This window comes from Ochotona princeps, chromosome 24 (genome assembly GCF_030435755.1).
Source record: "Ochotona princeps isolate mOchPri1 chromosome 24, mOchPri1.hap1, whole genome shotgun sequence".
NCBI lineage: Eukaryota > Metazoa > Chordata > Mammalia > Lagomorpha > Ochotonidae > Ochotona > Ochotona princeps.
In genome coordinates, this window is record NC_080855.1 from 10269057 (window position 1) to 10291974 (window position 22918).

The window sequence follows — 22918 nt, forward strand, 5'->3', positions numbered from 1 at the left end:
TTGGTCATACAGCTTAGAGGTACTGAAAGCGTTGGTTCTGTTGAGAGAGTTTCTGACAGTCCGGAGCACTGAGTGTGTCGTCCTCTTCCTTCCCAGAGTGCTGAGGTGCTCCCAGATGCGCCCTTTGCAGGGCGAGAGGCTCTTCATGCCAGTGGGGCTTGGGCCAGCCTAGCTGCTTGTCTCCTCAGCAAGGTCTCCTAAGGCCTTTGCATGCGCTGGCTCCTAGCTCAGGTGTAGCCTTCCTGAAGCCCGTTCCCAGGAGAGAAGAAAGAGGGAGAGTGAGCAAGTTTGTACCAGTGTTGAGTGCCTGCACGGGGCTACCACAAACCTCTGGTGGGCTTCTGGGAAGAAAGGCTTGCTGGGTCTCTCAGCTCTGTCAAGCCATGTCACCTGTGGGTCAGGGACAGAGGTCCCAGCAAGAGAACAGATCTTGGCTTTTTCTCCAGGTGCCCTCTGCCACCCACCTCGTGCCTGGGACAGGAATCCAGAACGTGTCCTGGAACCCACGAGCTTCACCTGCTGCCCTCTTGCCTCCCTAGTCCATGAAGACGTTGCAGGACTTGCTCACTGATATTTGTGCACTCAAGGCCACCACAGAAACTCTGAGGAAGGATGTGGACATGCTGAAGAACATGTTTGGAGAGGTATCGCCTGGGGTTCCCTCCATGGCCATGCTGCTGTGACCTCTGGTGGTTCAAGTGGACAGCCTCCTGGCCTGTCCTCCTGATTGCTGCTCCCTGCTCTGTGTTAGGGCAGAGACCCAGCTTACCCTGGCCTGGGGAAAGTAAGAACATTTATGGTCTCATTTTTGAGAAGCCCAGACGCCTTCAGGCACAGCCAGGTCTGGGTGCTCATGACTCATGACATCATCCCAATTCCAAGTAGTTTCTAAGTCTGGACAGCTCCACCTTAGCCTACACCAGCTGAAGAGAAACAGAGAGCCTCATCTTCCTGTAGAGAGCTCTGTCTACTCTGAAAGACGTGTGATCAGCTTGTGTGTGCAGACACACCAACTCCTTCTGTAGCTGTCAGCCCTAAGTTCCAAACCTGTGCTCACCCCCTGCCATGTCCCAGAGTAACACGGACTCCCTGAGGCATGCTGTTCCCCAGCGGCAGCTGTCAGACCAGGTTCTAAATCAGTCTGCCACCCCAGTCTGCTGGTCTGCCTGAAATTTAATAGCTTACCCCGACTAGCCTGATCCACAGGTCTGCTTGCACATTTGCTCCTCAGTGACACTGAGAAGGAGCTGCCGTCTTAGGCTGTGTGGCTCTCATTGGAGCAGGGAGGGCATTCGGGAAGGCAGGTCCTGAAATGCCAAAAAAGACCCTTTGGACCAAGGTGTTTGAAAAACAGTGCTTCCTGGCTTCCCATTGGAGATTCTTCATGTGCTTTTGTCCATTCAAGGCTCAGAGAAGTCCTACGATGAAGCCCGGTGTTCCCCACACTTGCACGCCCAATGGAACCCTTATCCCACTTCCTGAGTGGGGCCTGGCCTTGAGCTCCAGCCACTTTCCCAAACACTTGGTCACCTGGAGCAATGGGAAGCGGGAGGCCTGAGACTAGAACCTCCACCTGCTGCTCATGGACTCCTTGGCCCCTTTCACAGTTCCCTCCGGAAAGTCTGGGTTTCTTGCTTGAAGACCTGAGTGCGCAGAACCAGAAGATGAGCCTGCTATGGCGAGAATTGGTGAGGAGTACAGCCCCTGGCCTCCCGCTCCCTTGTAAATGTGGGAGGGTGCAGAGCAGAACAAATTTCTCTGTACTTAGGGAGGGGGGTGTGCCGGGATGCTGCAAAAGGGGGTGGTGCCCTCCAGGGTCACAGCTAGGCCCCCCCTGCCCCTGCAGATTTCTGTCCAGCACAAGATCAGTACCATCCCAAAACGCGAGGACATGGTGCTGTGGAGCAGCCTCCACGAGGCCATGTTTACCCCAGTAAGTGAAGCAGGAACAAGAGGAGCATGGTAGGGAGAAGGGTAGGTGATGGGTGAGGAGGGGGAGGCCAGCCCAGCCCCCTCAGCTCCTCTCCTGCAGAAAACTGCTGCTGCACTCCAGCTGGAGCTGTCTGACACATGGGACATCCCGGATGATCTCCTAGGCAGTGGCCCCGTGCAGCCTGAGCACCTTGAAGCTGCCCGCCACGACCTCGTCCCACAGCCTGGCCAAGACCCCATGCTCTTACAGACCACCTCGCAATATGAGGCCCCAGAGCTCCTACCAGAGCAAGAGTCTGACTACCAGGTTCCTCTTAGCAGTGTCCTGGGGCCAGACCAGTCTCAAGTTCCTAGGTCTGGACCTGCCCCAGGCACTTGGCCACTACCACCGGGATGGTTTCTGCCATCAGGAGGTGGGCCCAGAGCTGACACTTTGCCTGCCTTGGCCTCAGGCTTATTCCAGTCCCGCCCAGTCCCACTAGAACTGCTGCAGCCGCCTCCATCCCAGCTCTCTAGGGCTCCACCCCCAGCCACTGAGTTGGGTTCTGCATGGCCTCGTCCAGTGCAGCCCTACCACCCTAGCCAGCTGGAGGCCCACCAGCTCCCCACTATCAGGGAGAGACAGGGTGAATTTCCTGCCCACTATGTGACAGACTCTGAGGGTGAGACTCACAAGAAAAAGGCTGTCAAGAAAGTGCCCCCGAAGGTCCCCCCATCGCCCACGCAGCCGGCGAGAACAACTGCTGCCTTTGCTGCAGCTGCAGCTGCAGCTTATGCAGCTGCAGCCGCCAAGGCCGCAAGGTCCGCTGCCAGGGGAGTCAGGGATATCAGGGACGTCAAGGATGTGCCAGCCACCAAACTTGCTGCTGCCGCTTCAGCAACAGCTGCAGCTGGACCCTTCCATGCATATGCAGATGTTCTGGGTGCAGGGTCATCCCGCGGGGCAACAGGCTCCCTGGCCTTCAGTGACGATAGTGAAGAGCTGGAAGACTCAGAGATGGTCTCTCCCCTGTATCAAGCTGAAACAGCCCTGCTCCAAGCTATGCAGGCCATGTCCCCTGACGACAAGAGGAGGGCCGTCAAGAAGTCCCTGGGCCACATAGCCCAGGTTTCTGTCAGGCATGACTCCCTGAAAGAAGAGTTCTCAAGGTTATCCAGTGAACTTCAGCAGCGCTTGATGTATCTAGGTAGGCCTGGCTCAGCTGAAGCTCTCAGGAGGGGCACCCAGTGACACTGAGGATCCCTCCCTCCACTGTTTGGGTTTCTCCACAGAATCTCTCATTAGTCATTGGCGATTGTTTCCTTCAACATCAGTGTCTTGCTAGTCTATCCCTTTCTAATAAATGTGCAGTGAGGTCTCAGGGAGTCTGCAGGTGGCACTTCAGGAGGAGAGGGGCATGCGGAGCCTTCTCCTCCCATAGCCCCCTTAGCAGTCATGTGTAGTATTGAATAGGTCTGGATCAGCCACAATGAGGAAGCACAATGAGCAAACCCCAGTATTTTGTTGGGAACAGAGAGCAAAATCATGCATCCCTGAAGAGCCCAGGTAAGCTCTGAGTAGCAAAGGCACCCATAGTTCCGTACCCCCATTTCACAGTCATGGTGAGGGAGCGGACAGTGGGACCATGGCCCACAACCTCGCACTCTGTTCAGGATCCAAGGGCAACCCAGCAGACTGCTAGGTTCCACTGCCAATTTTCTGACTCAGTTGGTGTGTGTGGGGCCCAAGAATTCACATCTCTTCCTCATCCGCCATGATGCTGGTGCTAATGCTGTAGCCCCCAGGAACCCATTTTGAGATCACCACCCTATATTCTTTGCAAATCTTTATCTCATTGTTTCAGACAAGTCCAACAGTTGAATCAACCTGAGTCATATCCATATATGACACTATCCCTGACACTATGAGTCTTTTAAAAATGTTGTATTTCATTCGCATAACTACAAAGAAGCATAGGTATTTCAATGAGTATACTAGTACACAGCTAACATTAAGAGAGGAATAAATTTAAATTCAAAATGCAAAGAAGGGAAGATCATTTGGACACAGAAAGTTAAACCACTTCTTAATCTGCCCACATTCCATAGTAAAGTGTCCTACCAATCTTTCTTGTCCAACTTTCTGCTAACGTGTACCCCAGGAAGCAGCAGATAATGGCCCAAGTGCTTCGATTCCTGTCCTCACGTGGGAAGCCCAGATGAGTTCCTGCCTTCTGCCTTGGCATACTGTTTGTTGTAGGTTATGAAACAATAGAGGGAAACCAATCAATCTCTCTCAAGGTTATTTATTTAACTTATTGGAATGACAGAGAGACAGAGAGAAATGTATCTTTTGCTTGTTGGTTCACTCCCCGGATGGCCACAATGGTTGGGACTTAACCAAAGCAACACCAGGAGCTTGAAACTCCATCTGAGTCTCCCAGAAGCAGACAGGGGCTCAAGCACTTGGTCTATCTGCTGCTACCTTTCCAAGTACATTAGCAAGGGGATGCACAATATATGGAGAAAATGGGACCTGCAGCAATAGCCTAGTGGCTAAACCCTTGCCTTGCAACTGCCAGGATCTCATATGGGCACTGGTTCATATGCCGGCTGCTCTACTTCTCACCCAACTCCCTGCCTGTGGCCTGGGAAAGCAGTAGAGAATGGCCCAAAGCCTTGGAGACCCAGGAAGAACCTCCTGGTTACTGGCATCAGATCAGCTCAACTTGGGGAAGTGAAATAGTGGATGGAAGATCTTTCTCTCTGTATCTCCTTCTCTCTGTATATTTGCCTTTCTGGGAAAAAATAAATAAAATATTTTAAAAATAATAAAAATTAAATATTAAAAAATAAATTAAAAATAAATGCAAAAAATGGAACAGTGGGGACTCTAACCAGCACTCAAACGTGGGATACCAGCATCGGAAACCAGTGGCTTAATTCACAGCACCATAATGCCAGCCCCTCTGACTCTGCCACTGTACCTTCCATGTAAATAAAAATAAACTTTGGAACACAAAGCAATCATAACCCAAATTCTGCTTCTAACACCCATTTTTTGTTACCAAAAAAAAAACCAACAAACTGAAGATAGGACGTAAAGTTTATATGAAGATGGAAATGAAGGATAAGTTTCAGTGCAAAGAAACAACTTTGCCCTTTGTTTCTCCCCTTCCCCCAGGAACAACAAGAAATGCCAAATTTGGAAGTAATGAATTCACCCAATTTTCCCTAAACCTTGATCATTTCCACCCTGATCAACCATGTAATAATTTTAAAAAGTAAAAAAAAAAAAAAAAAAAAAAAAAAAAAACACTTTGAAATCTACACATAGGATTTCCATAATCTACATTTTCTTTTCTTTTTTTTCTACACATAGGATTTCCATAATCTACATTTTCTTTTCTTTTTTTTTTTAAGGTTTTTTTTTTGTTTTTTTTTTTTTGGAAAGGAAGATTTACAGAGAGAAGGAGAGATAGAAAGATCTTCCATCCTCTGCTTCACTCCCCAAGTGGCTGCATTGGGCTGAACTGAACTGATCAGCAACCAGGAGCAAGGAACTTCTTTTTGGGTCTCCCACATAGGTGCAAGGTCCCAAGGCTGGCAGTCTATCTATATCTATCTATCTATCTATCTATCTATCTATCTATCTATCTATCTATCCTTTTTGGCCTCTCACTTATAAATGGATGGTGGGCTATGTGGTTTTTTTTTTTCTAACTCCCTCTTTTGATCTTTGGAACAGCAGCACCCTTCCTGGTCTCCCTTCTGGAAGGTGCTGTGTAATTATGTTCAGGTTTGTGCTGGGAGCGGGTGACAGGGTCTCAAGTTTTCCCTGACACCTTTGCCATCTACTGTGGTGGTCACTGTGAGCCACAGGTAGGTGTTGAGCCCTTGACACACATACATAGTGGATACTGGAGGCTACAGAAAAAGCCATGAATGTACAAATGGCTGAAGTAAAATATTTTTCTTGAAATGAATGTCACCTACAATGTTTCTAATTGATTTTTAAAAAAATGTGGCTACTGGGCCCGGCGCAGTGGCCTAGCAGCTAAAGTCCTCGCCTTGAACATGTCAGGATCACATATCAGTGCCAGTTCTAATCCCAGCAGCCGTGCTACCCATCCAGCTCCCTACTTGTGACCTGGAAGGCCCAAAGCCTTGGGATCCTGCATCCGTGTGGGAAACCTGGAAGGAGTTCCTGGCTCCTGGCTTCTAATCGGCACAGCACCAGCGGATACGGTCACTTGGGGAGTGAATCATTGGACAGAAGATATTTCTCTGTGTCTCCTCCTCTGTATATATATCTGACTTTGCAATAAAAATAACTCTTTTTTTTTTTTAAATGTGGCTACTGGGCTCAGTGCAGTGGTCTAGCAACTAAAGTCCTCTCCTTGAACACGCCAGGATCCCATATGGGCGCCGGTTCTAATCCCGGTGGCCCTCCTTCCCATCCAGCTCCCTGCTTATGGCCTGGGAAAGCAGTCGAGGAAGGCCCAAAACCTTGGGATCCTGCACCCGCGTGGGAGACCTGGAAGGAGTGCCTGGCTCCTGGCTTTGAATTGGCGCAGCACCAGCCATTGCAGTCACTTTGGGAGTGAATCATCGGACAGAAGATCTTCCTCTCTCTTCTCCTCTCTGTATATCTGACTTTCCAATAAAAATAAATAAATCTTAAAAACAATGTGGCTACTAGAAATCTAAAATGACCTTGCAGACAGGTGCTTCCATTTCTTTTTTTTTTTTTTTAAGATTTATTTACTTTTATTTGAAGGGCAGATGTATGTCTTCCATCCACTGGTTCACCCTCCAAGTGGCTGCAATGGCCAGAGCTGAGCCAATCTGGAACCAGGAATCAAGAGCTTCCTCCAGGTCTCCCACACGGGTGCAGGGTCCCAAGGCTTTGGGCCGTTCTTGACTGTTTTCCCAGGCCACAAGCAGGGAACTGAAAGGGAAGTAGAGCAACAGGGATTAGAACTGGCACCCATATGGGATCCTGGGCATGCAAGTTGAGGACTTTACTCACTAGGCTACTGCACCAGACCCAGGATGTTTGGATTTCACAGCAGCCACAGGTGGAGCTATGCTAGCCCCTCCTCCTCCCTCCCTACTCCTGCAGCAATCCCCTGCCCCCTTTGGTTGCAGCTAAGATGAGTGACACTTCCAAGCTTGGATCAGCCATGAACACACTGCAGGAGAAGGTCAGCAGCCTTCAGAAATCCAGGCTGAAGGTCAGTATCCTGGCAGCCCGTGCTTGGGTGATCCTGCAAGCCGGTGGGGGCAGCACCTTGTGCTGTACATGAGGAGGGGCCTGGCGAAGCACAAGCGGCTGAGAAGGCAGCTGGTGGGGTGGGGGCTCCCTGGGGAGAGGATGTTGGCCTGGGAGATGAACAATGCATGGATCTGTCCCTCCCTCGGGTGCCTTTTGGCTGTGACAAGGCCTCAGATGCAGAGGCCTTGCTTGCCTGTGTCTTCCCCCTTTAGGAGAAGGAGCTCGAGCAGATTTGGGGCCACCAAATTGAGGACATAAAGAGTCACTACCTGGTGCTGGGCAGTACCGTGGACAAGTTGCAGTTCCGCCTGGATGACTTCAAGGTTTGGAGGCCTGGGTGAGCCCAGGAGGGGCTGGCAAAGGGGAAATCAGTCACCAGAACATTAAGATCCTAACCAAAGTTTTCTAGGACACAAAGATGCACTGAAGGCCATGGAGCCAACAAACATTTGTCATCAATTGAAAACAAAGTGGGGGAAGTGTTTAGCCTGGCAGTGACTGTGCTGGCGTCAGAGGGCCTGTGTTTGTGACCCCAGCATTCCATCAGAGCATCAGTTCCAACCTCAGCCACTTTGCTTCAAACCCAGCTTTCTGCTAATGCTCCTGGGATTGAGCAGAAATGGCGGTCCATGTGAGACACCCGCTGGAGTTGCTGGCTCCTGGCTTCGGCCCAGCTGTGGCTGCTGCAGCGATTTAGGGAGTGAACCAGTGGATGGGAGATCTTTCTATGTCCCTGTCTTTCTATGTGCCTGTCCCTTTCTTTCTGTGATTCTATATAAAGATTTTTGTTTTGTTTTGTTATTGTTTTTTTTAAAGATTTATTTACTTGGGCCCGGTGGCGTGGCCTAGCGGCTAAAGTCCTCACCTTGAACGCCCGGGATCCCATATGGGCGCCGGTTCTAATCCCGGCAGCTCCACTTCCCATCCAGCTCCGTGCTTGTGGCATGGGAAAGCAGTCGAGGACAGCCCAAAGCCTTGGGACACTGCACCCGCGTGGGAGACCCGGAGAAGGTTCCTGGTTCCTGGCTTCGGATTGGCACGCATCGGCCCGTTGCAGCTTACTTGGGGAGTGAATCATCGGACGGGAGATCTTTCCTCTCTGTCTGTCCTCCTCCTCTCTGTGTATCTGACTTTCCAATAAATAAAAAAAAACTTTGAAATTTTTTTTCTCTCTTTTTTTTTTTTGGACTTTTTTTTTTTGTTATTGGCAAGGCAGTTTTACAGAGAGGAGAGACAGAGAGAAAGCTCTTCCATTTGCTGGTTCACTCCCAAAATAGCTGCCAGGAGCTTCTTTTGGGTCTCCAAGGCTTTGGGCTGTCCTCCCTTGCTTTCCCAGCCATAAGCAGAGAGCTGGATCAGAAGTGGAACAATCAGGACATGAACCAGCACCATATGGATCCAAGTGCTTACAGGAGGAGGTTTAGCCCATTGAGCCATCACACCAGGCCTGGGACGCTTCTTGATCCTGTCCTACATCATGCAGATTTTTATTTTATTTTTCTTTTCTATTCTATTCTATTCTATTCTATTCTATTCTATTCTATTCTATTCTATTCTATTTTATATTTTTGCCTCTGTTGCCAGCAAGCCCATTTGAAAACTTTTGATACTGCATTTTTCCATTCTGGAACTTCTATTTGATTCTGTTTAAAAATTTGTTTTTCTGTCTGCTGAGATTTCCTGTATTTTCACACTTTTCTAATATATTTTTCTTTATGTCACTGAGCACAATGGCAATAGATGTTTTTAGAGTTTTAGAATTCTTTTTTTTTGAAGATTTATTCATTTTATTACAGCCAGATATACACAGAGGAGGAGAGACAGAGAGGAAGATCTTCCATCCGATGATTCATTCCCCAAGTGAGCCACAACGGCCGGTGCGCGCCGATCCGAAGCCGGGAACCTGGAACCTCTTCTGGGTCTCCCACGTGGGTGCAGGGTCCCAATGCATTGGGCCGTCCTCAACTGCTTTCCCAGGCCACAAGCAGGGAGCTGGATGGGAAGTGGAGCTGCCGGGATTAGAACCGTCGCCCATATGGGATCCCGGGGTATTGAAGGCGAGGACTCTAGCCGCTAGGCCACGCCGCTGGGCCCAAGTTTTAGAATTCTTGCCTGCTGTTTTAGTCTGTTTGGCTGCCATAACAAGTCACTGTAGACATGGGGACTTAAACAACAGGCATTTTTTATTCCACAGTCTTGGAGGCTGGAAATGCAAGATCAGAGCACTAGCTGATCAGTGTCTGACCAGGCCTACTTCCTGGCTCTTAGCTGTCTTTCTGATGTTTTCAGCAGAGGAGGGGATGAGGGAACTCTCAGGAACGTCTTTTACCTGCTCTCCCAGGACCAACCCAGAGTGCTCTGCCAGCTCTACCATGAGGCTCTTCCTCCTGTCCCTGGTCCTTGTCAATGGTTTGCAAGGCCCAGCCCTAGCCCAGGTGGAGCCAGACATGGCCAGCACTTTGAGCACTGCCTGGGTAATCAGGAGGAATCATAAGCACCCTGGAGGATAAGGCCTGGCAGCTACTGACCCCATCAACCAGACCCACGCTCCTGCCAAGACCTGCAAGGTGGAGGAAAACCCCTAAGCTACTTCTGGCAAAGGTTTGGAGGGCCATCCCCCAATGCCAAATTCCCTCCATCCACCTCTTCACCCCCTGCCCTACACCTCTGTACCATTGACAATCCTGAAGGAAAAAGAAGGGACTAATGCATTTATAAAAGCCACACACACCTCATGGCCTAGTCACTTCCCAAAGGCCCCACCTCCTGACTCACCTTGGGCGTTAGGATTTCAGCAATATGTTTGTAGTCCCTGACCTCTGATAATTCTGATGTCTGTGTCATGCATAGCTTCAGTCTTTGCCTCTGTGATTGCACAGCCTCTTGATGTCTTCACGTGGCCTTCTTTTCATTTAGTTATTTTGAAAGGCAGAGAGTCAGAGGAGGAGAGAGAGAAGGAAAAAGAGCTCTTCCATGGCCTGGTTCATTTTCAGGATGCCCACAACAGCCAGGGTTGAGCTAAGCCAAAGCTGGGAGCCAGGAACACAACCACTTGGTCCATCACCTCTGTAGGATGCTGGAATGAGATGTGGAGCCAGAATTTGATCCCAGACATCCTAGAAAGGGTTGTAGGCATCCTAAACAGAGGCTTAACTACCATACCAACTACCTGCCCTTGGAGGGCTAACTCCATGAGGGCATCAGTGATCAGTCAGAGCCTTCCCTAACCAATTGTGATCTCATATTAACTAGTTAACTCTGTGAAAATCCTAATTCCAAACAAGGCAATATTCACAGGTTATGGCTGGCTGTGTGCTTTGCTTCACATTCAAAAAATTCAGGTGGCTGGTCCAGCACTGGTAGGATGCCCCAGCATTAAGAGATTCATAGGATCACCTCATCATCCAAGATAGCTATAGCCTCTACAGTCACTGTGATTACTGTGGGGTCACACAGCAGGAAAGACAGTAGAAGTTGAAGGAGGTTAAAGGCACCCCCACTTCCATTGATGCCCCAGCAGTCACTGCTGATGTGCAAAGCAGGTTGATGTATATAATCTGGGTTCTGGGTAGCTGAGTTCCTGCCAAAAGCTGGGAGTTCTGTTCCTAGGAGTGAGGGGGAAGCCAGATATGAAGGGGAAATAAAGATGCAAACAGTTTCAGTTTTGAAAGGAAAGTAACCCCACCCTCTTGGGAGGTTCCTTGGGTCCTGGGGGGGAAGGGGATGTAATGGATTGGGAGACAGAATAGATGAGGGAATTGATCTGGGGTGAGACAGGGGCATGGGAGGTGAGGAATTCTCTGACTCTTGGTGATAGACTGGATTCTTCCTGAGACTCTCTTAGAGATCCCAAGAGATACTCTTGCCTCACGTCCCTGGGAAGCTCCATTGTCAGTACTGGTTTGTGCCTGCCTTCCCTGGGCAAACAGTGGAACACCACCTGCCAGAGCAGGGTCTACCCCAAGTCCCAGGTCCTATCCTGCTCCAGGCACCTGGAGCCTGTGAACTCCAACGATCCAGCAATCCCATTTGCCCATTGTCTTCCCAACCCCACCATCCCTTCTTTGTGCATGGCAGGGGTGGATACAGCAGGTAGGCATTTTGCTGGAGGCTTCCAAGGATGGCTAAACTACCTGTACTTGTGTGTTTAGACTCTGCAGGCTCAAGTCAAAATGCTGGACTTGAACAAGGTGAACAAAAGCACCATGGAGCAGGAGCTGAAGGAGGTGAGTGAGCAGTCTTTTCTGCCCCCTTCCTGAGCCGAGCTTTCTCACCCAGGGACATGGAATCATCCAGGCATAGCCAGGTGAGAGCCTTCTAGAGTTCCCCTCCTCCTTTATTCTTATAAAGGGCTGGAAGCCTCTCAAAAGTGTCCCAACAACCACTATTCTCAGTAACACTGTTCTTGCACCCAAAGTCATGTGGCAACTACTTTGATGTGGGGAAGCCTTGTCTTAGATGTCAAGCTTTTGTTTGAGGCAGCATAGATCTTAATATCGGGTTAAAATCAAGGGCAGGTGTGTCCAAAGAGGCCTGGTTTCTCCCAGCTTCTCCCCTCTCCCCATCACCCAGAAAGCCGACAGGAGTGCCCTGGCAAGCAAGGCCAGCCGGGCTGACCTGGAGACGGTGGTGATGGAGCTGAATGAGATGATCCAGGGTGTGCTTCTCAGGGTTGTAAGCCAGGAGGAAGACTGGAAGAAGTCTGTGGAGCAGCTGAGGAAGGATATGGCCACCAAGGTGAGTGACCCTGAGCCAGTGACCGATGGCACTCAGGCCAGCGCCAAGAACACAACACACATTCATCCTACTAAGGAGCAAGCACTTGGAAGCAGCTTAGCCAGGTGGCTGCAACCGGGTGGTGATGCTCAGACTGTCGGGGAAACGTCAGTGTGGACTCAACCCCTGCCTCCGCCCATTCAGCAAACCAGCAGTGTGAGTGCTGCACACTCTTGAGCTGATGTAGTAGGTGGGGTCACAGGTAGGGCCATGGGAGCTTTGGTATAAGCCTCCCCTCTACTGTGAGTGAGCAGCAGTGTGTCCTGAGAAGAACCCTAAGCTGTGGGAGGCCCAACTTCCTCATCTGTGCAATATGGGTTCCTTTGTCTGCCAGCCACATGTTTAGTTACGAGAGTTCTAGTTCCTGTCAACAGAGTCAGTAAAACAGATTGTGGGGGCATGTGCTTCATGGACACATACTTGTCAAAGAAGAGATGCTTTACATCAGTGTGGAGTCACAGCTGGAAGGCATTCTACCAGAAAACTGACCCACTTTCTGCAGTGACTTTATGATGGGGACAGGGACTGTCACAGCAAGAGTTTTGGGAATACACATTTATCCTGTAGCTGAGGGATGAGCCACCTGAGTCTTGTTAGAGACATTCAACGCTTGAATCTCTTTATTTAAAATTTTATTTACTGTGGCTGGCATTGTGGCACGTCGAGATAAGCTGCTACCTGCAGTACTGGCATCCCTTTTCAGAGCACCGGTTCTAGTCCTGGCTGCTCCGCTCTAGCTCTAGGTTCCTGCTAATACACCTGGGAAAGCAATGGAAGATGGTCCAAGAGCTTCAACCCCTACCACCCATGTGGGGAACGTAAATGGAATTCCATGCTCCTGGCTTCAGCCTGGCCCACCCCAGCCATTGTGGCCACTGGAGACTGAATCAACAGGAAGGAAGATTTCTTTGTCTCCCTCTCTAATTCTGTCTTTCAAATAAATAAATCTTTTTAAAATGCTGTCTGAAAGTGAGAGCAACCGAGAGAAAAAAGGAGAGGAGAGAGAAACTTGACTTGCTGTTCACTCCTCAAATGACTAATAGCCAGGACCAGGCCAGGCCACCAGGAGATGGGAACTCCATGTTTGTCTCCTAAAGAGGTGTCAGAGGTCCACTTACTGGACCATCGCTTGCAGGGAGCTGGATCAAAAGCAGTGGACTAGTGCTCTACTAAGGGATACTGACATCACAAGTGGCCGCTGAGCACAGAGTACTACAACGTGGTCCCATCAGTTCTGGCTCTTAGTGCAGACCCTGGCAGGCAGTGGGCTCCCAAGCCCAGGTATTGCAGGCATTTGGGGAGTGAACTACTGTCTAAAAGCTCAAGTTCTGTGTCTCTGAAGTAAATATATTTTGGAAAAAGTCTCTTGGGACAAAACAATCAGATGCTATAGTGAGATTTCTCTTGTTCCCTGATTCTGACATGCTGACTCTAAAAATGGGCTAAGAGGAAAGCCAGAGCAGATATTACAATTACAGCAAGTGTGACAATTATTGAGGTTATGTAAGGAAATATCTTTGTCTTTTAGGGACAATTACTGAAGAGTTTATTAATGAAATGGCATCCTTTCTGTCACTTTAAAAAGTAATCCAACTAAAGGAAGAATTGTGGGATGCTAAGTGTGAACTATGTACATGATGTATATGTGGTTGCTGTTTATTAGAAGCGTAGGTATTCTGACCACTCTCCTGGGAGACCTGGATGAAGTTCTGACTCCTCGCCTTGGCCAGGTTCAGCCCTGGGTGTTGGGGCCATTTGGAGAGTGAACCAGCAGAATGAATATCTCACTATGTCTGTCTCTCTGTCTTCCTTTCTGTCTTTCAAACAGAATGAAAACAAGTTTGAATAAATAGGAAGGAGCATCATTTGCAAGATGAACTTGATACTGTATGAAAAATTACATTTTTTCCCTAAAAAAGTATTTTTTTTTTTGGTGTACTTGATCCTTTGCTCACTGTTTTTCTTTTCTGTGTTTTTAAGTGCAATAAAGTTCACAGAGCAAAGAATGAGTCATTAGCCCTTTAAGATGAACAGATCGGTAGCATTTAGTACACTGACAGCATACATATCACCTGTCTCATTTGTTTTTCCACTTTTTATTATACTTTTGACAATCTTTACATAGTTAATTAGGGTGTTAAGTTAATTAAGGTTCAAGGGCTACATGAAAATGGGTAAGACTATTATTTCCATATTATTTCCTTCATCTATCTGAGGTAGGAGGATTTTAAGGGAGAAGCCCCACCCAGTCTCCCACCCACCCCAGGTCCCTGATGTGGGGCATGCTCCGAGGGTCTTGCTCAAGTGGTTTTGATAGTTCAACAGTTATGAATTGCTACCAATCTCGCCACTCCAAGCCTGTGTCTCATTTTTTAAAAAGATTTTATTCATTTATTTTGGAATAGAGAAAGAGAGAACTTCTGTCTGTTGTTTTACTCTCTGTGTGGCCACACTGGACCAGGCCAAAGCCATGAGCTTTATCCGGGTCTCCCACAGGGGTGGCATGACCCATCTTCTGCTGCCCTGCAGACTAATCAGCAGTGACCTGGATTGTAAGTGGAGCAGCTGAGACACAAACCAGCACCTGTATGGGATGCTGGCATTGCAGGCAGCAGCTTTACCTGCTACACCAGAACACTGGCCTTCAGAGTCATTTTCTTTTTCTTTCCTTTTTTTTTCCTCTCTCTCTTTTAGATTAAAAATTAGCCAATTGAACCAATGAGGTGGTTCAGTTGGCTAATCCTCCCCTTGCAAGCACCAGGATACCATATGGGCACTGCCACACTTGTCATCCAGCTCCCCGCTTATAGCCTAAGAAAGCAGCAGAGAATGGCCCAAAGCCTTGGGACGCTACACCCACGTGGGAGACTTGAAGAAGCTCCTGGCTTCTGGTTTCAGATAGGCTCAACTCCGGCTATTGCAGCCATATGGGGAGTGAACCATTGAATAGAAAATATTTCTCTCCTTCTCTCCATAGATCTGATCTGCCTTTCCAGTAAAAATAAATAAATCTTTAAAAAATTCTCTATCTCTACCAGAAAGATAGATTTAAACAGAGAAGGAGAAACAGAAAAATCTTCTATTCTCTGCTTCCCCCCCCAAATAGCTATAATGGCTGGAGCTTAGTTGACCCAGAGCTAGAAGCCGGGAGCCTCCTCTGGGTCTTCCATATGGTTGCAGGGTCCCAAGGCTTTGGGCCATTCTTGACTGCTTTCCCAAGCCACAAGCAGGGAGCTGGATGGGAGGCAGAGCAGCCAGGACATGATCCGGCTGCAATATGGAATCCCAGTGTGTGCCAAGGAGAGGATTAGCCGATTGAGCTATTGTGTCAGGTTCCTAAACTGTTTTTATCACTCTCTACTCCTTCCCCCACCACAGCAGCCTCTAGCACCACTGATCTAGTTTCTGTCTCTAAGGGTTTTCCTATGTGGGACACTATATAAAAATGGAATCATGCAGTTTACTAACTTCTGTGTCTGGCTTTTGTCAGTTTGTATAACATCTTTGCAGTTCATCCATGTTGTAGCATGCATCAGAGCTTCATTCCTTATTCCCAAGAGAAATGGAAAGTCATCCACACGCGTCTGTACATGCATGTTCATAGCAGCAGTACGTAGCTCATGCTATGACATGAGTCAGCCAGAAAACATGACAAGTGAAAGAGGCCACACACAAGGAGCACATTGTCTACGATCCTATTGACATGAAATGTCAAGAATAGACACATCCATAGGGACAAAAAGTAGGTTAGTGGTTGCTTAGGCCTGGGTGGTGGGGAGTCTTGGGGGAAAGAAATGGGAGGGGGTGACTGGTAATGGACACAGGGCTTATTTAGGAAGTGGCACATCGATTGTGATGGTTGCACAATTCTGAATATGCTATAAGGAAAAGCCATTGGATTGCCTGCTTGGTGTGCAGATCCTCTGTTGAAGGTGTGCCTGTCAGGTGCGTCGGACCGTGTCTGCAGGCTTGCACTGGAGCTGGCTTGGTCTTCTGGAGGCAGCAAGTGATGGTGTGTTTAGTTTTTTGTTTTTGTTTTCCTGGTAGGAGGCAGGGTGTGATGGGTTGAATGGATGCTCTCTACTTTCCTTTGGCTGTTGACAGCTAATCCATAGTGACCTGGACACACTAAAGAAAGACATGGAAGAGATATGGACGGTCATTGCGAAGCTGCTGATCGAGGGCCTCCGATTCGACCCCGACAGTGCTGCCGGCTTCAGGAAGTGAGCCCAGGGTCCCCAGAGCCCCTTCTGGGTTGGGGTACAGCTGCTGAGGCTGTGGGGCATGCAGAGGTGGAGCCTGAAGGAATCCAGGAATGTGGATTCCAGACTTTTGGACATGAGGGTGAGGGGTAGGGGCTGTGGGGTGGTGGGGGGCCTGGGATCACCAGGTACATGAGACTGGAGTTGAGAAGGGGGAAAGGGGCACAGTGGGACCCAACTCCTGTCCAGATAGCATCCCAAGCACATGGCCCCAGAGTTTGGGGACTCCTGTCCTCAGATAACCCCTCATATATGTGCCCCAAGGACTTACCGAGAAGGGTAGAAGCCATCCATCTACTATGTTGGAGGCAGCCAAGAGGCCAAACACACTGATTTCTTCCAGGAAACTGTTTGAGCGGGTGAAATGCATTTCTTGTGACCGGCCGGTAGAGATGATGAACAGCCCGTGAGTACCACCGCAAGGGGGCGTCTGATCCCGCCTTGCCCACAGGCCTACCAGGGTTTCTGGAGACCAGGCCAGGAGGGGACACATCACTGCCCTGGGCTCTACAGATGTCTCCTGACATGTAGTCCTGTGCGTAGGGTTGGTTCTGCACACTTAGTGTCTGCACGTGTGTGTATGTCATTTGTATTCAAGTCATCTCTTGAGTGATTGGGTTGGGGGCCTAGTCCTCCTCCATTCTTTCAAGTGCTATGTCATGAAAACTGGATCAACAGAGGAAACAGTAGCAGGAGTAACCGTGGGGAGAAGCAGAACTTGGAGTCCGGGCACTTGGCACAATGCTAAGCCACTGGTGGGATGCCTGATTTGAGTGTGTGTCCTAGTTCCACTTTATTTTCTTGTAAGATTTGAATTTAGATTCATTCGAAAGGCTATTTTTTTTTTTAGATGTATTTTTGGGCCCGGACCCCTATTGGCTAAAGTCCTCACCTTGAATGCACCTGGATCCCATATGGGCACTGGATCTAATCCCGGCAACCCTGCTTCCCATCCATTTCCCTGCTTGTGGCCTGGGAAAGCAGTTGAGGACGGCCCAAAGCCTTGGGACCCTGCACCCATGTGGGAGACCTGGAAGAATTTCCTGGCTCCTGGCTCCTGGCTTCAGATCGGCACAGCACCGGCCATTGTGGTCACTTTGGGAGTGAATCATCGGATGGAAGATCTTCCTCTCTGTCTTTCCCTGTCTTTCCCTCTCTCTGTGTATCTGACTTTGTGATAAAAATAAAATAAATCTTTAAAAAAATATTTATTTTTATTGGGAAGACAGTTTTCCAGAGAGAAGGAGAGAAAGAAAGGTCTTCTTTCCTCTGATTTACCCTCACATAGCTGCAATGGCTGGAGCTGAACCAACTGAAGCCAGGAGCCAGTAGTTTCTTTCAGGTCTCCCATGTGGATACAGGGTCCAAGGCTTTGGGCCAACCTCTACTGCTTTTCCAGGCCACAAGTTGAGAGCTGGATGGGAAATGGAGCATCCAGGACACAAACTGGCACCCATATAGAATCCTGGTGTTTGGAGATGGAGGATTAGCCAATTAAGCCTTTGGATAGCCACACACCCATACACATTTCCAATTCTAGCTTTGCCAGTGTACACTCTGGGAGGCAGCAGGTGATGGTCAAGTATTGGGTCCCTGGCACCCACTCGGGAGACCCCCAGCCTCAGCTTAACCCAGTCCTAAGTGTGGGAGGCATTTGGGAAATGAACCAGTGGATGGGAGTGCTTGTTCACTCTCTGTTTCTTTTACTAGCTATTTCTCGTCTCTGTTTCTTAAATAGCAGGGAGAGAAAGAAATGGAAAAAAAGCAAAACTTTGTTGAATATCCTGCTTTTATTTATTTTTATGATTTATTTGTTTGAAAGAGAGAGAGAGACGCAGAGACAGAAGAAGGTCTTCCATCTGCTGGTTCACTCCCCAGATGACTCTGCTAGGCAGGACTGAGCGGGGCCAAAGCCAGGGGCCAAGAGCTTCTTCCAGGGCTCCATGTAGTTGCACAGGTCCAAGCACTTGAACCATCTTTTGCTGCTTTCTCAGGCCACCAGCAGGGAGCTGGATGGGAAGTGGAGCAGCTGGGACACAATCAGATACCCATATGGGATACCAGCATCACAGGTGGTGGCTCTACTACCTGTGCCATGGAGCCAGCCCCTTGCATTTATTTTTATAACTCTATAATACTTTTTATTTATTGAGGTGGAATTTCACACAACATAAAATTGATCAGGTTAAAGCACTCATTTGAGTACTTTTGATTAACACATCCAACATGCTGTATCACTGATACCTATGTGTAATTCCAAACTCTTTTTAGTCTCTCAAGAAGGAAACCCCAGCCTGTGACCTGTCACTCACCATTCCACCCTGTCCCCATAACCACCAGTCACTGATTTTCTGTCTCTATGAATGTGCCACTTTGGGATGTTTCATGGGAACGGGCTCATGCAGCATGTGACTCTCAGTACAGTGACCCCGAGGCTCCTGAGTGTTGGAGCAGGAATCCACACTGGGTAGCTTTCCCATGTCTGTGTCAGATTCCACATCCCAGTTATCCTTTCTCCTGTTGGTGCACACTCGGATCTTCACCACTGTCTGGCTGTTGTGAGCAATGCTGCCATGAACGTTTGTTGACATTTGCTTATTGGGATACCTGCTTTCAGGCCTTTCGGCATAAGCCTAGGCGTGGAAGTGCTGGGGCACTTGGTTAACTTGGTGGTCAACTTTTCAAGGAACTGCAAGCAGCGGGAGCTTGTGGGGCCACTGTGGTGCTGGCCCAGCCCTGCTGACCCAGGAAGCTTTCCAGCCTGCTGCCATGTCATGTCTGTGGAGGGGCTTTGGAGATCCCATCAGCATCTTTTTGTCAAGTCAGTTATATCTGTTCACTGTAACTTAGAAGTAGCAAAAACAGGGCCCGGCGCAGTGGCCTAGCGGCTAAATTCCTCACCTTCAATGCCCTGGGATCCCATATGGGCGCCGGTTCTATTCCCGGCAGCTCCACTTCCCATCCAGCTCCCTGCTTGTGGCCTGGGAAGGCAGTCGAGGACACTCCAATGCTTTGGGACCCTGCACCCACGTGGGAGACCTGGAGGAAGTTCCAGGTTCCCGGCTTCGGATCGGCGCAGCACCAGCCATAGCAGTCACTTGGGGAGTGAATCATTGGATGGAAGATCTTCCTCTCTGTTTCTGCTCCTCTCTGTATATCTAACTTTGTAATAAAAATAAATAAATCTTAAAAAAAAAGAAGTAGCAGAAACAATTGGAAGCGGGAAGCTGCAGAGCTTCCCTTCCAGCTAGCAGCTACCTTGCTGGCAGATGAGCCCGATCCAATAGAGCATGTGTGTAGTGAGGCTGTTTGAGGGTGAGCAGACCCATGTGTGCTGCTTTCCCACTGCTGGGAAGGCTGCATGGAGGAGGTCACAGGCCACAGGCCACAGGTGACAGCTCCATCTGTGCTGTTCTTCCTAACAGGCAATTGATCACCATCCGCAAGGCCCATCGGCTGGCGCAGCTCCGGCCAGCCAGTGCCAACAGCTATGAGTACCTGCAGCGGCAGCTGATGAGGTATGTGGACCTAGCACCCCACCCCATGGACATGGGCAGGGGCACTGTTGCCACAGAGATGCCATCCAATGCCAGAGCTTCACCAACCAAGTGCAAAGGAAAGGCCCAAGGGGATGGCGGGGTGGGGTGGAGGGTGACAGGCAGGCACAGGAGATGGCCCTGGCAGAGCAGAGCTGAGATGTATATCAAGTGGACCTCGGTCATGGGCATGAACACTGGGGTGATTCCATGTGTTTCCCATTTCAATCTGACATCTGCCCTTTCCCTGGCGGAGGAAACAGGAAATGACATTCCACATCTCCTAAAGTTCTTCCAATCCCCTGCCCTGTGGGGATGGCCAGGTGTGGGAAGAACAGCCTGACAATAGCTAAAGCAATGGGGGGTGAATAGAGGGGCCTAACACCAGGCAGAGGCTCGAGGGGTGTAGTAGCTCTTAGTTTTACTATTCTGTCCAACAGTTGCTTGTGTGTCTACCCACCAGGCCCTAGGCCTGTGCCATCTGCACCCTGGCTCAAAGAAATGCCAGTCTTCACTCCATCCTGCCAGGCCTGTTGGTGCCCATCAGGGGCTGTCTGATCTGATACTGATCTCCTACCCTGCCACAGGGAACAGCAGCAACTGCAGTTACAGGAAGAAGGTCTGGACACCTTGGGCTCCAAGAGGGACTGGGGTGATGGCCCCCAAAATGATGCCACCAGCAGGTTCCAATCCAGTGACCTTTCCACGCTCTACCCCTACGGGGACCCCCAAGTGATGGACTATGACACCGTGAGTCGTGGGGGTCCTTGCTTGGAGGGTGCACATCCATATGCCCCAGGCCCTGGGAGGAAGGACCCAGGGAAGCCACACTCTGTCCCCCGGAGAGGACGTGGGTCCAGGACAGGTTCGCTGACCTGAGGTCTGTGCCATCCAACAGGCTGAGGTAGACATCCTGGGTGTGGACGGCATCCTATATAAAGGCCGGATGACCAGCCAAAGTGGGGCTCGGGTCACAGCCAACGTGGAAAAGGAGCAGGCAGGGGAGTGGTGTTAGACCCTCCTAGGCACCCTTGCCCTGGGGTGCTAGTTTCACAGGACAGGGCAGAAGGGTACAGGGGGGCTTCAGGGGCAGGTGCTACCTCTGATGAGTGAGGAGCCAAGGGAGGTGGGCCAAACAGCCAGCAGCAAGGGTCATCCTTGCAGGTAGGGGTAAGTACTTGACCTAAAGGTAGGCCTTGGTGACCCAACAGCCAGCATCCTGTGTGTGGGCAAGGGATCACACAGGATCGCTAAAGGAGGGACTGGGGAACTGTGCTGAGGCCTTTGGAGAAGGGGCAGGTGGGAGGAGAGTGACCAGGTGGAGGACATGGTATATGAGCTTGGGGTGACAAGAATGCTTGGATTGCAGGGACTGGGGCTGGGCAAGAGGGATGAAGAGACCCGGATGGGACCAGACCTGCCAGCCCCTGTCCTGATGTCCATGAGGGTGGGCCAGCAGGAGCCCCTGACGCATGCTCATTCAGAGCCTGTTGGTTGCTGTAGCGATGAGGTCCTGGCTCCAGCACTTCTTTTCACATGTCCCAGCACACAAAGGGGAGCCTTCTCTGCTCACCTTTTGGGTTCCTTTGCCTTCTTGGAAGAGGAGTTGCATGGTTTGTCCCTGGGTAGGAGGCATACACTGTCCCATTTGGGAGTGGCCCTGGAGTCCCAGGTGGCCAGAGAGAGGAGCTCCAGCTATCAGCCCTTGTCCCAGCCATGTTGAGGAGGAAACACCAGTCCAGGTTTCTAAGAAGGCAGAGAAGACTGTTGCCTGGGTATGCTAGGCAATGGACACAACCCATGCCAGCTGTTACTACAGACTCAGCTTTGGAAGCAAGGAGTTCTCTTGCATGTTTGGGAGCTACAAGCCTTCACTAGGGTGTCAGCAGGGCTGTGCTCTCACCGGCATTTCTGGGAGAGAATCCTCCTCACCCCACAGCTGCTGCTGTCTGCTGTGCCATATCAGCATCCACCTCCATCATCCCTTGGCTGCCTCCTCCATTTACCTTCTTGATCTCTCAAAGGACATTTGCCATTGGGCTTAGGGCCCAGCCTAATCTGGGAAGATGTTAACCACATTTGTAAAGATCCTTTCTTGAGAAGAGGGGTCTGCTGCGGGATTCCCATTCAGCCTACTGCAGGCCCCACTAGTGTTTCCAGGAGGGCAGGGCATCCTTCCATGCAGGAAGTGGCTCCACCTGCCTAGGCTGTGCAGCGGATCTGGGTGCAGGGGTGGGGCTCAAGCAGGCTTCAGGGATCACCAGGCAGGTTGACAAAAACATTAGCTAATGTTTAATGAGCTCTGACTTTGTGCCAGGCTCCATTCTGTCCTCCTTGTCCTGTGGTGACCTGTTGTAACATTTCACAATGAGCAGGTGAGGTCTACTGGCTGGAAGGACACCCTCCACAGAGGGGCCAATGGTGTCCATCACCTTAAACACCTGTCCTCTTCCCCATTCATTCACCAGCCTACCCCTGCTGGCAGCCTAGAGGGAGGGGCTCATGTAGTTCATTCATGGATTCCCAAGAACATGGAACAAACCATGATGGCCTCAACTGTTCCATCTTGCAGGAGTGACAAATCCAGCCAGTATTAGAATTCATGGGAACCTGTCTGGTGCCAGATCTTTCCGTCGGTTCCCGATATTCTTTTATCTATAAGGCATCAGACTTAAGATCTCAGCCTCACACTGCCATGCTTCTACTCTGACTGTGCCATGGATCCAACAAGGGTTGCACAGCCAGCCTCTGGCCTCCAGATACTAAGATCGAGCCCCAGTGGGAGGTGCTGTTCTTAACCCCCTTCTTGCCCAGAGCTGGAGGCCAGTGGGAAGGCCTTCTGCAGCAGTCTCCTTGGAGGGAAGGCATGTCAGATGGGATGCAGGCAGGAGGAAGCAAGGATTTTATGAAAGAGCAGAGAGGGCTCTGTGGGCCTGTTCCCCATGCATAGTGAGCTGTGTGACCTTTGTCACAACTTCTCTCATTCTGACCTCGGGGGACACACCCACACTATCTGGGATACTCTGCTCATGTCTAGGTCCCTGATTCAGTGGCTCTCTTTGCCAAGTAGACAAAGTATTCCTAACCCTCAGGCATTAAGGTGCCTAGTGTTTGGAGTGTGGGCCGTGGACAGGTCCTGGAACTGGATAGATGTA

The 22918-nt window shown here is 49.9% G+C and overlaps 1 protein-coding gene across 7 annotated transcripts in view; it reads left to right on the plus strand.

The window, feature by feature from the left end:
• The window catches only part of C24H16orf96 (chromosome 24 C16orf96 homolog), a 28445-nt gene extending 7652 nt beyond the window's left edge, over positions 1–20793 (plus strand). For 4 of the 7 annotated variants that reach the window (XM_058680806.1, XM_058680808.1, XM_058680803.1 and 1 more), the window contains 13 exons: positions 540–644; positions 1608–1688; positions 1847–1933; positions 2033–3119; positions 7063–7148; positions 7402–7512; positions 11341–11415; positions 11762–11926; positions 16070–16188; positions 16571–16633; positions 19653–19749; positions 20358–20513; positions 20662–20793. In XM_058680806.1, the coding sequence (XP_058536789.1) occupies positions 540–644; positions 1608–1688; positions 1847–1933; positions 2033–3119; positions 7063–7148; positions 7402–7512; positions 11341–11415; positions 11762–11926; positions 16070–16188; positions 16571–16633; positions 19653–19749; positions 20358–20513; positions 20662–20778 (2349 nt within the window). In that variant the 3' untranslated portion in view covers positions 20779–20793. Of the gene's footprint in view, positions 1–539; positions 645–1607; positions 1689–1846; positions 1934–2032; positions 3120–7062; positions 7149–7401; positions 7513–11340; positions 11416–11761; positions 11927–15475; positions 15712–16069; positions 16189–16570; positions 16634–19652; positions 19750–20357; positions 20514–20661 lie in introns of those variants that run through there. The other 3 variants (XM_058680809.1, XM_058680805.1, XM_058680807.1) reach the window with 2 other exon arrangements.
• The last annotated feature ends 2125 nt before the right edge of the window (positions 20794–22918 follow it).